The sequence below is a fragment of the Anser brachyrhynchus genome, assembly GCF_964034855.1.
Source record: "Anser brachyrhynchus genome assembly, chromosome: 3".
In the NCBI taxonomy this organism is placed as follows: domain Eukaryota; kingdom Metazoa; phylum Chordata; class Aves; order Anseriformes; family Anatidae; genus Anser; species Anser brachyrhynchus.
Genome location: NC_137696.1, coordinates 1869794 through 1886897, shown reverse-complemented (window position 1 = coordinate 1886897; position 17104 = coordinate 1869794). Strand labels below are relative to the sequence as shown.

The 17104-nt window shown below is 40.6% G+C and overlaps 1 protein-coding gene across 1 annotated transcript in view; it reads left to right on the top strand.

Annotated features, from left to right (window-relative positions):
- The window catches only part of LOC308192979 (uncharacterized protein), a 197194-nt gene that overhangs the window by 115996 nt on the left and 64094 nt on the right, over positions 1-17104 (top strand). Inside the window, exon 11 of the mRNA XM_080587104.1 lies at positions 2847-2926. Within this exon, the coding sequence (XP_080443230.1) occupies positions 2847-2926 (80 nt within the window). The remainder of the gene's footprint in view (positions 1-2846; positions 2927-17104) is intronic.

Here is a 17104-nt window from a genome sequence, read left to right as displayed (position 1 = left end):
GCCTTCTCCAGCTAGAAGACATGCTGCTATTTGTGACCACACCAATGGAAATGGGGTACTTCTCATTATGATTTCTAGAATCAAACCTGAACTGAAATGGACTCAAATGTATTTAGGTTTGGACTACAAGTACCTGTTGGGTCCACCCTTACTCCAGTTCCTTAACCAAATCACTGGGAAATAGGAAAGTCTGGAGCTGGGGCAGAGAAGGATTGGCAGACAAGACTCATTTTGAAAAGGAACAGTTCTTTACAAATTTATCTAAAAGAGAAGTTTCCACAAGTCAACCTCAGCTGATAGATAAACAGTTACATTAAAATAATAATAATAATAAAAAAAATCATCTGTTGAACCATCTTTAATTTGGAATATTTTTCTCACAAGGTACCTGTTGTAGTAGTACATGGGAAACTCGCATAGAGATTATTACATAGTAGTGAAGGGTTGTAGGGGAAAGGACTAAGAAAAAGCTCATTTGTTTCTAAATGAGAATACTACGAACACCATGAGCTGTTAAGCTCAGTGATATGTGCTATCTGAAAGGGCAGAGTTCAAATATTTGGCTACCATAACTCTGCTTCAGTGCTTAAGATGCTGTGATTTCCTTTAGATATAATCTTTCAGCTGTGTTGCCTGGAATTGCAGTGATACGTTTTGAGCTATCTGTAGCATTTTTTAAACGCCTTTTATATGAGATTAACAATGAATATTTTGCTATATACATGTTAACATTTTTCTCGCCCACCATGCCTGAGAAGGGAGCTATGGGCTATATCCCAAATGAACTTGGTGCTGCTGACACATTAGGTATTGTACCCTCTGAAAATGGTATAGTTGATGGAGTAGAAACCTGTGGGCTCAGTGCTGAATTTAATGGGAGTTTTGAATGCAGGGAACAGATAGTTTAACAGTAACAAGTGAAGGGTGTGTTGTGTTTGTGGTGGGTGGACACTTCAATGAGGAGTCACCGTGAAGATGGACAAAGCTCCATACTTCCTCCTATGTACGCTGTTCTGAAACATTGCCCAAATACAGCACAATTACATTGCCACCATGCTATAATAGAAGTCCAAAAAGGATATGGTACTATTCACTCCATAATTTCTGACCCATTGCATGATTACACTCCTGGATTCATGCTGAAGCACATCCATGGGAGTACCCACGTAATTATCTGTCTAAAAATATAGTGCTGCCGTTTCTGGGTTGGTTTCTGAAGAGTGCTTGCCGAAAACTTTATCAAGATGCTTAATACACTGTTCTGTGCTCTTCTTGGGCTGGACTGTTAAGGGGCAAATGAAGGCAGCATTGCAGTGGCTGCAAAGCCTTCCAGCTCCGGCACACTGTAAGTGCTCTAGAAGTGGTTCTGCACTGTGTGTCAGAAATTCCCATAGCTGGCAGGCTTGATACCAATGGGGCAGGAAGCAGAAGCAGCTCTCTGTGCCTGTCCTTTGCCACGCAACCTGGCTTCCTCGCTCCGTGGAGCTCAGCACACCTGGTCTGGTGCCAAATGTTTTCTGCTTTACAAGGGGGTAAGCCAGAAAATTCCCTGTGTTGTCCTGAACAAGCTGTGAGGGGAACTCACAAGAGGGGGAACTCCTTTCCCCGCTATGCTCCTGACACTCCCAACAACTGTATACAACCCTTTGGCATAGGTTCACCCCGAAGGTACAGTTCGGCTCAGCACTGGGGCTGCTTCTGTCAAGAAGTCAAGCATTGCTCTGCAAAACAAACTTGTCTTCATGCGGTAAGTTTGTTCTCCTACGCCTTGATCCAAAACCCACTGAAATCAACAATGTTTTGAAGTCAATTTCCAGTGATTTCCACGGTCTGGAGATTAGATTTCACTGCCATTTCAACCTTGGATCTCAAAAATTCCTGACCGCCTCACTCTGCCTCTTTTTTTCCCTACTGTGGGAAAATAAGCACTATTTAACATGACGCTATTTAACTGAGCACCGTGCATGGAAACTGGAGCCCTATTGTTAGCCCCATTTCACAGACGAGGAAGCTGTATCTAAATTGATACCTTAAAATTGCGGCAAAACTGAGAATAGAATCCAAATTTCATTCGGTAGATACCCAGCTTTTATGGACTTTGAACAAAGATATCACAGTATAAGAAAATACTTTAGCATATTTTTCATTTGCAAATATTTCCAGATATCTTGCCTTATCCTTTGTATCTTGCAAGTGTAGCAGTGGACCAGGAATACTTCATGTTCCTTTAACTATTGCATTACTTTTCTTTCCTTTTCTCAGTTATAGTCATTAACAGCTTGTGAGTAAATCAAATTTCAGTAAAAATATAGGCAGTTGGGCATTTCTGTTTTTGTGCTGATTGGGGTAGAAAGCTGTAGGAAAAATGCACTGATATTTTCAAACCACAGTGGAGTTTGTGGGTTTTTGTTTGTTTGTTTGTTTTCTGGAAAAAAAAAAAAACTGACCTGGCTTATGAGCCTCACCACTCTTAACTTTGACAAGAACTAGGCTCCTTAGAAAGAGACAGAAACCCTTCTAAAATTTTCCATTACCGAGGAGGTATACTTAGTTCAGCCAGCAGTAAGGCAAGGCTGTTAGGAGAGAGCTGCATTGCAGGTGACACTTTACAATTGCAGTTCTTAGGTGTTTATCAACTGCTATATTCTCAGCTTGAAGGTACTGATGTTTTTGTGTTGTGTAATAAATTACTGAATGTTTACATGCAATTAGGTGTGTGCCTACAGAGGAGAAACTGGGAAACAGGATTTTCCTGAGGTAGGAGCTAGTTCAGAGGCCCCGTGCCACTGCAGTAGCTGTTGTCAGGAAGGACTGAGTGGCAGTTCTAATTACCAGTGTCTACACAGGTTTCTCATAGGAAGATACAAGCTGTCACGATCCCTTGCCAATCACATGAGAACTGACCTAGGGAGAGCATCAACCGGAGGTGAGTGTACATGTCCAATAAATTCAGTCCCTACTGCATTAGCTTATTTTTAGGATTGTCCTGAAAAGACATTCAGCCTGTATCATAAAACCTTCCACTGAGCAGAAAATATACAGGATGATGATGACTTTAAATTTGGGTTCATGCCCTCTGGGGCATGAATTCGTAGTACTTGGGATATGATTTGATAATGTACCGAATGCTGAAGGAACGCAGAATCTCTAGATAAGTTCATTAAGACAGAGCATTTATGCAATGTCGGTGCTCTCTTAATCAAAGGAAGCAGAAGAAATTTTATTCTTAATTTTACCACATGTGTTATTGTTAATTTACAACAAAATCATGGTTTCTACATAAGATATGTCTCAGAAGAAGGCTGTTTAAACTTAATGCATAAATTTATGCATGCAACTGATACGCCGTTTTCTGATTTTCACCTTCTTCCATTGAATGTATTAGAGACTTGTACTTGAACATAGTTTAGACAATACACGTGTCACAAGCAATGATGAATCAAAGAAAGAAAGCATCCAGAAAGGGAAGCTAACTAGACAGGTAGGCCCTCATCAGCATCACATTCTGTTCCGTAGCTACAATAACAATAATTGAGTCAGACACATGGATTTTAAGTGCCTCTTAAAGAGGAAAGTTAGGGAGAGACACTGTGGAAAGGAAATTATATACTGAAATGTGGCATCTCAGTTTTGCAGCTGCCAACCTTGTTCTGTCAGTAGCCACAGCTGTTGCCTTTTCTTCTAAACTTAGCAGGGGATGGGTGAAACCAAAGAGAAGCAGCGCAGGCACTTCAGCTGATACGGAGGTGTGGGTCCAAGTTCCTCTGTGTAATCAAAGGAAACCTTTAATTAGTGTTAGCTCTTGAGAGATAGGTATTTTATTTGTGTGGACAGAAGATCACAGCCAGGGAGATGTGTGTCTGTCTCACGTGGACGGATGCATTCTCAGTGTGCTCCTCGGCAGCCCATCTTGTACCAGTTAGGGTTTTTTTCTGGTTTTGCTGTTTTGCCTCTTGTGTTTTGTCCATCCTGGGTAGCAAGCTTCCTCAGTCTTAGCTTTCCCAATGACTGAAGGAAAACATTTGTCCAGAGAAGGAGGAGATCTAGTCTCTGGTTCTGCTGTTGGTCAAACATGATCTGTCAGCATGTGTTCCTCAACCCCAACATCAGACCTGGTGGATTTCACATCTGCAGTGATGAAAAATACAGCAGGACTTGATATTACCTGTACAGATTTCAGTAAGAGTCTGGCAATATTCTTACTGGATTTGTATGTGTGTGTACGTGTGTGTGTTTTAAAGTGTCACTTTGGGGCAGCATGAGACTAAGTGTGAGTATTAACTTCCTTTATTTTTCCCACTGCCCTTGAGGTTACAGGAAAAAAAATGTGAAGACATGATCGGACATGCAGAACAAAACCCAAAGACACAAAGAAATCACCCACCATTTGTGATTTTCTTTTTCTGTCTTACTTTTTAAAATGCAGTCTTATGCTTAAAAGCCAATTCTCTGCTTTTTGATGTGCTGGCCTGAGATATTTGAGTGCTTTGTCTTTCCATCTGACAAACACCTGCCAGTTAGATTTGGGGAGGTGAACAAAATGCAGATGTGGGTAATGGTAAATGTGTATCTCCCCCGATTCACACACTCTGTAGCAATCTGGGACTTGGCGTAGGGGCATGAAGGGAGTTTATGGTGCAAAAGACTGCTGATGTAGGACTGGAGGACTCTGTAAGACCACCAGACCTGGTGCAGTTTTGTCTTATAAGCAGCAGTTCTGGTACAGAGTTATCTGCTGACTGTCTTTCAGCTTGGAGGGATGTAGTTGGTTCCTTCCAACAGAGAAGCTGGGAGTGATTTAATATAAGGTATGGAAAATCAGAAAAGAAATGGGATTATAACTTAGCTGACAGTGTAGATATAGCCTGTACTTACCTTATAGGTCAGCTTCACCAGGGGATAAGATATTCTCAGCACCAAGCAGGATAAAGTTCAGTGATGCAGAGCTATTGTACGAGCCAGTGACTGCAAAGGAAAGTCTTCAGGAAACAGAGGACATGTGGACGTTTGTGTCATATAGAGAAAATTCAGTCTGGCCTGCATGCCAGATGATATCCTTCCATCTGGTGAAGCTGAAGATGCTGAGAACAGTGATAGGAGGAAGGGGATCATACCCTAGTTAGATTTAGGCACAATGTGTAGTTGAATGGAATAAAATATTTCTCGAAAAATGATTGATGAAGACTAGAGCTCATAACTTCTGGGGTAATTTTGTCACTTTTATCTTCAGGGTGGAGATCACTACATGCCAGGCTGCATTCCTTCATAGCATCTGAATCATTCTTATTGTCTCCACAAGCTGAAAATGAGAAACAGACTGGCAGAAAAGTTAAAAATTTCAAGGTGGAAAGAGTAGAGAATAGCCTGATTTTTTAAATTTAATTTAATTTAATTTTATTTATTTTTAACATTAAAAGTTCTTGTTGCATCTTTGCAGACAATAATAAATGGGGTTTTATGATTCCTCTATTTAAGACAAAAGCAAAGTTTCCTATGTTTGGAAGGGAAGTAAAAGCACCTGAATAAAGGGCTTACTCCAGTGCCGTCTACAGCCAGCCTGGCTTTCTGTGAGCTGCATGGGGAAGAAATATTTCCAAGGCACCAGTGGTTGCCATATTCTGCATGCAAAAAGATTCCATAAATGTCTGAAAACAGATGGAATGCAACTTTGGAGGAATAAATGGATTTTTAATTTTCTGAACATTTTGGATTCCATCTGGTTGAAGTAACTAAGTGACCTAGTAGAATACTTTTGCCTTTCTCGTATAATAGATAGAAACACAGCTTGCATTGCTATTGACAGACACATTCCCAAGTAATACACGGGTTTTACTTGCTCTCACCTTTGCTTACTTTTAACTCTTTTGACTGCATATCAAGAGATAACTGAGGCACCGCTTTTTATATGTCAGATGTACTTGTTGACCCTCCCTCAATTCATGATTTGCCTTGCTGATAGGAAGGAGGAACTCTGAACCACCTGTCTAAGCTCACCTGACAGTAGCAGGAGCCTGAAGAGATGCACGTTTTAGATTTATGTCCTTGTTATTTTTTGTTTTAAGCATTGGCACATGACAAAAATAAAACAAGATTAAAAAACAACAACAACAACAAAACAGTTCTTAATTTTCTGTCTTGTTTAAAGGCAGAGAATGAATAGAGTCTTTGCATATTGGTACAAAAAAAAAAGGTGTGATATTTCTGTTTACTGGTCTTTTTGTTATTGCTGTTTAGAATGGTAATCAAATAAGAAAAAATGCATGTGTTTTTAGACAGGAAATGAGCATTTCTGCATGAATAGGAAATGCAGGCGACTTGAACTCACAAGAAAGAAGTCATAAAGTACACTACTCTGTATAAAAAGTGGAAGGCCTTTGGTTTATGGAAAAGACGCCATTTCTGTGCTTGTCTCAGTGAAAACTAGAAAACAAATCTCTTCACTCTCCTTGAGAGAGAAGGTGGGTCTTTTGAATCGCTAATATTTAGCCTCTATTTACTAGCTGCACAATTTATGAAGCTGATTATTTAGGATTGCCATTCAGGAAGTTCTACTGAGAATAAGTATTTCCATGCTGATAAGTTCATAAGCAATAGTTAGTAGGATATCAATGATGTGTTTAGTATAGTTTTCATGCTTCTTGGCACTTTGGAACATTTCTCAGTGTTTTTGCTATGAATATGGATAAAACGTTGCGAAGAATGGGGAATAACAGCTCTTTTTATTTGCTTTAAGGGGCAGTTATCAAGACTGTTCTCCAGTTTTTGAAGCAAGTATGTTTGTGTTTCTGTAGAAATCCTTGCATTTTAAGATCACGAGTTTCAGTCTAGCACAAAGCCTGAAATCACTGAAAGATTTCACTTTTGCCTGACATATTAATGCTATGTAAAAAGTGTGTTTGATCTGTCCTTAATAGGGCAAAATATAGCATTTCCACTACAAATAACTTTTATATAAATCTCTGGTCACCATAACCCCATAATTCAAATGAAGCTTGTTTCTTCTCCCTGAAATTTGTGATTATGAACTTCTGACGATTGGCAGGAACACACACTGATGCTGCCAGCAAAACTCTGGATCCAGTGCAGTCATGTTTTAAGCATCTTTTGCTGGGATCTTGTAATAAGCTTGCCTTGTATGGCATTGAGACAATTGAATTCTCTTTCGCATTATACACTTATATAATTGCATTACTGTCTCTGAAGCCTTTTTGCCCCCATAAATGATTAAAACTGTTGTAATACAAATTTGGACTTGGGAGACATATTTAAACCTCCTTATACAGCATGTAAGTTGCTGAAAGACTCATTGGCTGCAAGTATGGAGGATTTGTTGTTTTGTGATTTTCTGGTAGGTTAGAGTTTTGTAAAAGAGAAATCTGTATCCTACTAATAGTACTGATCACGTGTTCCTTCATTTGTGTAATTGAGAAAATTACCAATATAATGAAAACAGCTCCATCTAAATAAGTTCTCTACCCACAGTTAATAAAATAGTATCTACCCTCAGAGACCTGGAATTTCTCTGCAAAGCCTTTTAGTTAAACAAAGCATTTTGTGTACCTACAGTTAATGTGATATTTATTTTTTCATTATTCATGAAACAACTTTAATGTCACTGCTGATTTTCCTGGTAGGATGTTCAGCTCCAGCATACCAGAGCTCATGCTGAGTTGTAGCTGAAGATGTCATTCACAATAAACATGAGCTGCTGTGACAATACGATGGCAGAAGGTGAAGAATCTCTTTTCTTGTGCAAGGGCGTGCATGTGTCTCTCTCTGTCTGTGAGAGGGAGAGAAAGAGAGAGATTTGATTGTGTTTACAAGATTCATTCGAGGCACAGCAGGCAGTAGTCACATTGTAATATTCACCTTAACACAGATAATTTGATTTTCAACCTGGTTATCATGCATTTAGACATAACGATACATGAAAATATATGCTTTAGCAGTGCATTTTAAACAAGGTTGTACACTTTAAGTCGGAATATATTAGAGGTGAGCATTGCTTTTAGCAATTGCAGAAGTCCTGGAAAGTAGTGTTCAGCATTCAGCATATGTCACAAAATTACCAAGAGGGAAGCAAATTCTGATGGGTAACTCTCAGGGACTACTACCATTTCCAGGCTGAATTCAGTAGGATGGGCTTCCCTGAATTTGAAGTCTCTCAAGATGTACATGTATATCCCACTTGAGAGCCTCAAGCATGAACGAAATTTCTTTTTTGAGTCCTAGGTTGTGTTCTGACTTGAAAATTAAAGGTCAAAAAGTCCCACAGCATATCTGTGCTTTACACCAAGAGGAAAATGAACTGCCTGGACAGAGGATGTTGTCTTTGGTCACCATCAAGAACTTGACCTGCCTAACTGATGTGACACAGGGAAAGAGGTATGTTGATGCTCATCAGGAGCAGATCCTCATTACTGCCTCCTGGAACAGCATGAGAGATAAGGGGATTTATCAGCAATTTAATTATAGTTGTAACACACTGTAGTTGTAACACCCTTTATGCAAGACAAAAAGGAATCTGCTATTCACACTGCAATATTTCAAGCTCAACTTCAATATAAAGAGCGTGGATGTGGTTGGGCATGATCTTGTGAATCATCTAAAGCGCATTCGCAACAAACAAAAGCCTGCATAATTCTCCTGAAGTCAATAAAGGTGAGCGTGTTTATACGAATGGGGCATTTGGCCCAAATCCAGCTGGATTCTTTGCATTATCACACCTCTGAATCTTCTGAGGTTTTCTCAGAGTCATTAATATTGAGGCTGTATAGTACCCAAGGTAATTATCCATTCCTGCTTGGGCCTGGCCCAGGAATTATTCCACAACATTTTGCCTCATTAGTATAATATAATAGAAGAACAGAAACAAACTGGAAACCAGGAAAATGAGGTAGATAAAAGGAGAAGAGTGTGAAGTAAAACAAACTGGGGTGAGGTCCTCCGATGGTGTAAATCAGTGCAGCACTATTCGCCTTCAGTGAGGCTCTGCCAGTTTACCCCCTGTGATGCTCTGGCCCATGATTATTAGGAAAGTGTGTTGTTGATATGCTCTATAATGGCTTCCATTACCAGCCCATGCTAAAAGAAGCAGCTGGTGAAAGTTATGTTTATGTTCCACAGATGGATCGGCAATGGCAGACACATAGCTCTGTGTCTGGTAAACAGGTGTTTGACTTTAAATTTGCTAGCTAGCCAGAAGAAGTCAGATTCTCGGTAAGGGATGTAGATGAAGGAGATCAATTTAGTTGTTGAAAAGGAAGGAACAATTCTTTTTGGTTGCACTTCATCTTCTTTTTGAACGGTGAGTAGTGTCCCGAAATGAAGCCAGCCTTTTATCATGTGAACCTGCATGGTCTAGTTGACAAGGAATTACAGTCAGCAGAGGGATAAAAAGACCAAAACTTCTTCTTGCAAATGGGACAATTCAAGCAATATTCTCTCTTCTCCTTCCTTTCTTGCCTGTTTTCAGTGGGAGAAGGAAGTGAGCTTCAGTCAAAGTGAAATGTGCCTATAATGTAGTCAAAAACTTCCTATGCCAGAGAAACACCTTCACCAGTTGCTGCACTACGGAACAAGACTCGTTGAAATTATGGCTGAGTTTAGCTGTGCTTTTGCTGGGAGTTGGAAATATAATCCTTTTCTTAATAGGAAATTTTTTGCAAACCAATTCTGACACCTGTAAATTTAATACTTATGGGTGCACAGTCAGTGCAGAAGGAGAACAATTGCTTTTCAGCTTACTCAAACTATTTATTTTGACTGTGTTTGTTCATTTCTCATTGCTCAGAAAACCAAAAAGCAGCTGGGATTTTTTCTGACCTCTGGATGACAAATATTTCTAGATGGAAGAATGACAACATGTAAATCTCTGGGTGAATATCATTGAGGCTAAAATTCTTTAAACTCTGAGGATTTGGGAGCATTTTCACAGATACCCAGCAGTAGGCTGAATACTCATTAATAACTAATATTATGACTCTCTGAATCGTAGTGATCCAGATTCAGCACTTCTAGTTGCAAATCAGGTTATTATTTTACTCTTTGACCAGCTCTAGGGAAAGCTCTTAATATGTAATGCAAGGAAGTAGCCTAAGGGAATAGAGCAGGCTGGCATCGTGTGCCTAAAACTTTCCCACACTGCTACTGCACGTTCATCCTGCTGGCAGAAGGTTAAGTGCATCTTGCCGACTCTTTGAAATTGGTGGCCAAGGTGTGGTCATGAGTTGTTGTCCAAGACAAGGGATGACCCAGGGTGCAGGAAGAGCAGCTGGGACAGCTGAGGAACCCCGGGTAGGTCTGAAGAGAAGTTCAACATCAGTGTTGTTAACTCGTTATCACACTTCTTTTATTGAAACCAAACTCCTCAAAGGGGTGGCTTCGGAATCAGTGCGTTACATTGGAAAGGTAGCTGTTTAAATGAAGTGTAAGCAGCGTGTGTTTTCAAGCTTCTGTTGTAGACTTAATATATGAGGGAATAGCGAGAGCAGCAGGTGTTGTCGAAATTTATGGAGGAGCAGCAAGCCCAGGCGGCAGCCCCACAGGAAGAGCAATGACAGTTACTGCAGCAGATGGTCTTGAGAATTATGAACGTGGGGCAGAGGCCCAGCTACCCGTCTAACCCAGTCCTTGAGCAGGAACCAGGAAGATGTCGATTCTAGGCCTACATGGTCAACTCAAGCAGCAAGACTGGTAGTGGTCAGGGCAACCAGTTGCCCAAGATCCGTGCCAAACAAGCCTGACCCAAGCTGTGCATACTGATCTCTGAGCAGTGGTACTGCTGCTGACTAGGAGAGGTACATCTTGAACCAGTTGGGAATCCCAGAATAGAAGTACTGATAAAGGCTCATGGAGGAATTTAACTACCCAGACATCTGTTGAGTAACAAATACAGCTGAACATGCATCATCGCAGAGGTTCCTAAATTATAGTGAAGACAACTTTATGATCCAGAAAGTAGAGACTCCTGAGGAGAAGCCATCCTGGATCTACAGGAGTATATTAATGAAATTTGCAGATGAAACTTTGCAAGTGCATTAAAAATACAGCAGCACCATGTTTTAGTATTGAACTTTAGCACAGTATCATGTGCTTAGAGTGGACTGTCATCCACATCCATTTATTAATTTTTATTATTCCATAAGTAAATGAAACTTCAAGCCTATCTTCTACTTACTTTAAAACTGTTTGCATCATCCATGCATGCCAGACATTTGAGATCTGCAGTCTCTTAACTAATATACTCTGCATGCATCTCCCTTGGACAACACACAGCTCATGACAGAGACCCAGAGAATTAAAATAATGGACAGATAATAGCACTGTGCCAGTTCCCTTCAAAAATGCGAGTGCATACCTTTTCAGAAGAAAAATCATTTGAAACAAATGTTGAATCGGATGAAGAATCTTAAGAAGCAGAAATATTGAAAAGATAATAATGAACAGCAAATAAGGCATGAGTTTTCAATAAGGCACAATAACAAGGGAGGCCTATAAAATTTTGGAGTACAAACAAAGAGATATTACATCACAGGGTAAAGTTCAGATAGGGCTTTTTTCCCCCTTGTTGGTATCAGGTGATATGAAATAGGCTAGTGCATTCAAATGGGCAACAAAAATTTTGGGCTGATATTCAAGATGAACTTCTGGCAGTAGAACCTAGGAGTTGGTGAAAAATCTCTACGAGTTTTGTTTTATAATGACACTAAGGGGGGGAAAAAAAGAAAAAACAACCAAAAAGCCCACAACACTTTTTTCTTCCTAAAACAAGGGAATCTGTGAAACCCTAGGGGAAAAATTTCTCTAAAAATTTCTCACATAAATCAGCTAATCTTTCCTATCCTCAAACAAAATGCAGCCTGAATGAATCCTGCTTCATTCCGCAGATTCAATACACGGATAATGCAGGTTTATTCTCTAATGATTCATTTCCTTACATCTGGAGAATGTGTCTTTTGAAAATTTAGGGGGAAAAAAAAAAAACAGCATTTTTTTTCCTCCCTTGCCAAGTCTTAATTTGATGCATTCATTTCTCCATTACCATTCTGTCCCAACGTTTATTGTATCAAACACTACACAGCAAAATCTTTTTCTCATCTCTTCAGGAAGGTAACGTTTCAATTTACATTTGTAATAGCGAGGTATGATCATCTCAGTGGGATGGTAACCTTAGTAATCTTCCTGGTAAAACGCTGTTCATTAGCTTTATGATAAAATATGCCCACGTTTATAAATATTTCCAGAAAAGAATAAAACTTTTCACTTTGTCCGCATTAATCCTGTCATCTGCTATAGGTCATACAGAGAAAGAAATCTACTTTCAAAAGCGATGCCAATTTATTGTATTAAGACTATTATCAAATAATTCCACTCCACTCGATCAAAGGCTTTTTCAGCATCTAATGTTAATATCATTCATGGTCCTGAGCCTTTGTTTTTTCCTAGATTTTAGACTCCCCAAAGCATCACCTAAAAGGTCACTGAGAGGTCTGGGAGTGTTCAGTTCTTTGATGAGAAGAAGGCAAGAGCTCCTTTTAATCTTAATATTCAACTTGAGTATACCCCTCACCTCTCCCCTCCCCCCCCCCCCCCCAAAAAAAAAAAAAAATCTCAGGAAGACTGATCTCAGTCCAGGAAGAGGCAGTAGTGGAAGATTTTTTTAATTTTTATTTTTGTCAACGGTGCAATCTAAGAGCTACCTTTGCAAGCAAGGAATTTGGAAAGAGATGAAAAAATGAAAGAGATTCCCTCTCTGGTTATTATTTCTGTCTGAATTCCAGTTAGAACTGGAGTCAGAAAAAAAAAAAAAAGATCGGAGACAAACATGCTATCAACAAGACAGCAGCAGTGATATGCAAACCAGCACTAATAAACTCTCTTTATATGTCCAGGGAGCCCTTCTAAAGAAAGCCTACAAACACCTGCCTGAAGGCTCTTCTTGCTTCAGGCCGGATGGATTTGCTTGCTGTTCTCACTCAAAGTTAATTTGTAATCTACAAATCCAGTCTGCTATTAAGACACAGAAACAAAACTTAAAGGTAAAAAAAAAAAACAACATCAGAATCTCTCAGCCTGAAGCTTCAATATTTCTGTCTGCTGCACCTGAACAGGCATACACAGTTGCTGAACTGAGTCTGTCTGGGGTTTCAACACTGTAGTGGGAGCAAAGGACAGTAAGAAAAGTCACTTGTGGATCCCAGTTTCTATAACATAAGGTGCAAAAGGTGCTGCATTGACCTTGAGCAAGGTAACTACCTTGGAAAGTACTTAGCTGAAATTCTTTCCTGATGCATTGACTCATGCCCTCCACTTCAGCAAAGCCAGATTACAGCGATTTGCCAACGCTTTTGTGGCTGCAAAATGCAGAAAGGTATTTTAATTGCATTTTCCCCTGTGATCAGTTCTGTTGCCATATTCTGTGGTTGAAATCTTCTTGCAACGCTTTGAATAGAACAAAGACTTGTTCGGCTATTCTGCCCCATCGCCCTTCCTTTCCCCCACCCCAACTGGTCCAGGTTGTTTGGGTGGAAATGCTGCTTTTATCTGAAAGGCTTTTTGCCTAGGAAGTGACTGCAGATGAACAGTGCCGACAGGAACTCTTTGTAATCACTGACTGGTCTTTTCTCACTGAATGTACATTTCCCAAAGGAAGTACGCTGAAAAATTTGTATCAAGTTTTGAAATGGAGTGGTGCAAACTGTCTCAGAGCCATCAGGATGCTGATTTACCCCAGCTGAGTTACCTGAGCTGCACAGAGGAAAAAAAAAAAAAAAAAAAAAAACGCAACTTCATCCTATATGTGAATCAGCTGTTTACTAATCAGGGGGATCCAGATTCTGGTAGTTTTACTTCAACAAAAGACGGGAAAAAGGTTTTTATCACATTTTGCCTTGTGACAAGCTTTGAAGCCTTCCTGGCGGTTGAAACTTCAACTCAGTCTTATTTGCAGTTGTACAAAACTATTTAAACTCGTCTTGCTCTCCACCCATATATACTCACTGTGAATCATGAGAATGTCTCCAACTCGCCTCACTTACCTTTATGGCTTGTCTGGTGGAGACGCACAGGTGATGATCTTCAGCTCCCCGAATGGCCCCCCGGGAGAGGTGGCCTTTCTCTCTGAGGTCCCCTGAGTCGCCTGGTGGAGTGGTTTGCCTCCTTCTGTCAAACAGCACTCATGTTACCTGCTGGAGGTTGACACCACTCCTGCAAGGTCAGAAAGATTTCTTTCATATTGGATGCCAATTCCCATGAAATGTTTGTGTGGAAGCAGGACTTGGATTTAGTCTGAGGAAGAGGAGTGGGGGTGGAAGGACGGGCTGATTAGGTCCCCTTAGTTAGATTGGATCTAGTTCCTATCTCGTGCTAATCCACCCCAGACTCCTGGCGGCAAGATCCAAAGCAGCATAAAGCAGATAACAGGAGAAGGCTGAGGGGGCTAGTCAGGGGTGTTTGTAAATAAATCTGGAACCTGGGATCTGCAGCCTGCTTGGTTATGGTTTTGTGAAAACACAATTACAGCATAAAATGAAAGCAGGCTGTGCAATGAAAACAAGAGGAATGCCATCACCCAGGTTGGCTTGTACTGCAAACCAGCCTGGTCAATCATCCGAGATGAATGGAGGTATCCGCTGAATAACCTCACTTTGCAACTTTTATGTGAAGGCTTGATAAATGAAGTCAGGGAGAGGTACAAGAAAGTGATTAAAACCAGCCTGCGCAAAAGGCAATGATAACCTCCCTGAGCTTGAAACTTTTTTTTCCCCTTCTGCCTGAGTTTGTTGGATAATTAACCCTTTCGTCCTTCGGTCTTTGTACACAAACATTTGTATATCTGTACAGAGCAGCTGCCTCCTGACAGACAATTTGTCACTGGTAATAAATCGGGCCCAGTGACAAGGCGCGCCACTTCCAATGGGGATGCTTACAGCTGGCCACTGGGACCTGGAGTTTTGTAATGGCCTAGCTGGAGCAGAAGACCTTTTCCAAAGTTTAGCTCTCATTTCTTGTCTCTGGGCTCTTCGTGCTGCCCAGTGACAGCACTTAAGCACCTGCTTTTAGGCAGCCTCCTGGAAGAACATGCCCCAGGTCACACTGGCCAGATAGCTTATAGTGATGCTGGTCTGTTGTCATAGTCAGCTTGGATGGCATCTTGTTGTCAATTAAGCAAAAGGCAATTCTTGCAGTATTGTCAGGCAGGGGCCGGAATTTTTCTTTGTTGATCTGGAACCATCATCTGCCATCTCTTGCAGTAAAATTGGTTACTGACTTGCAGCGTAACTCAGGCATGCAGAAAAACATAGTTAGAGATAAATAGATTTTCTGTTCCTAGAGTCCATTGTGCTCCTAGGTGCTTGCAAGGGATCAGCAAAGGTGTCTAACAAGCAAACCCCTGTCCAAATGTGGTCGGAGGCTGCTTATAGTTTGGTTGCTTCAGGTTTTTTTCTGCGCAACTGCATTAGGAGACCAAATCAATCACTTATAGAAAACAAACAAAAAAAAGCTGTCTGAGATGGGGTCTCAGGTGAAGATCTAGAAGTGAGCATTAACAAAATACACAGAAGCTTTCTTGCATGTCGGAGAAAGAAATACAATAGAAGGCATTACACTTTTATTTGGGGGAAAAAAAAACTAGACTTAACCCAAAGAATGGCAGCAGCACCACTGCCTGCATTGAACAAAGCTGTTTAAACCCTTACTGAGAAGCAAAATCTCAGCTGAGAAATGTCAACAGAGCTTTTATGACAGCCTGAAAATTAATTGTCCTCTGAAATAGCAGTCCTCAATTTAGGCTTAATCTCTGTTGCATTACTCAGGTAGCTATTGTGAAGTATCACCCCGCTTGCTGCTCTCGCTGACAGTTTCTATATCCCTTCACCACGCCCACTGGAAGGAAAACAATCACATAAATCCCTCTTTCAGGGCATGCTCAAACTCGTTTCTTATTGTGGGGCAAATTTATGGTCGCATTTACTATGTAATCTTTAAAGGGGACTGGCTGGTGGTTGAAGGTCTAAAATTACAGATGACCTGGGTGTAAGCAAAAGTGGATTTGTTAAAAAAATCTGTGTTTAAGGGAGGAGGGAGGGGAGTGAGAGAGGAAAGCTTGATGTTCCCTGTGTAGTTTATGACCTTTCCTAAAAAAAATACCCTTCAAGAAAGGTAGAAAAGCAATTTTCATTCTGCAGCTCTAAATATCTGTTTATCCCGCTGCCATGATGTGAGCATGCCCAGTTGGGATGATTTAGCACTCTGCTGATGACTACCAACGGAAGGACTTCATGTGAAAAGGTAGTCTGCCACAGCTAATGGGCTCTTGTTTCAAAGGGATGCTGTGTGTACATTACTAGTGTATGGAGAAGGTGCAGAAAGGCCTCAGCAGACATTAGGAATGGAGTGTTGTTGATGATGAAAAGGCACTTTGCTGTTGAGGGAATGGTGGGAGAGAAAAGGCGTATCTGTCTTTTTGATTAGAAATGCATGCTTCCTTTCATCATCTGAGCTGAAAAATTGGCTTCTGCTCTTGGTTTATGAAACCATTTTTCTTTTCCCTTCCTTCCCAGGTTTGCAAACTCTTTAATAAATTAGTTACTGTGAGGTGCATGGGTGCAACAATCACCTTAGAGGCTTTTCCCAAATGCATCTTTAATATTTTATAAGTATTTAAATAGATTTATTCAATGAGAACAGCCTGATTTATTAACACTGGCACTCTGGCATGGAAAGGTGGTTCAATACAAATGATGTTGTGTCAGAAATTTTTAGCAGCTAGATCTCAATTTACCAATGGATTCTCGGAAGTCAGGAAATAATAGGACCCACCCCATGTTAATATTTAATCAGGCTTTGGTGCCAGATAGGAGAAGATGAGACATAACTAGGGGAGCCCTGTATTACATTAAAACATACATCATGTGTGTTCACTTCTTAGATGGGGGTGAGGGGGGAGTGGATCAGTTATTGTGGCAAGTGCGAGGTTCAGATCTTCTGAATAAAGATGCTTTGTCAGGCTCTGAGAGCTGACCAGATGCAGTCAAAATCTCACCGCAGACATGTGCTGGAAACCCTAGTGACCAAGCGTAAAACTCACTTCCCTCTTGAT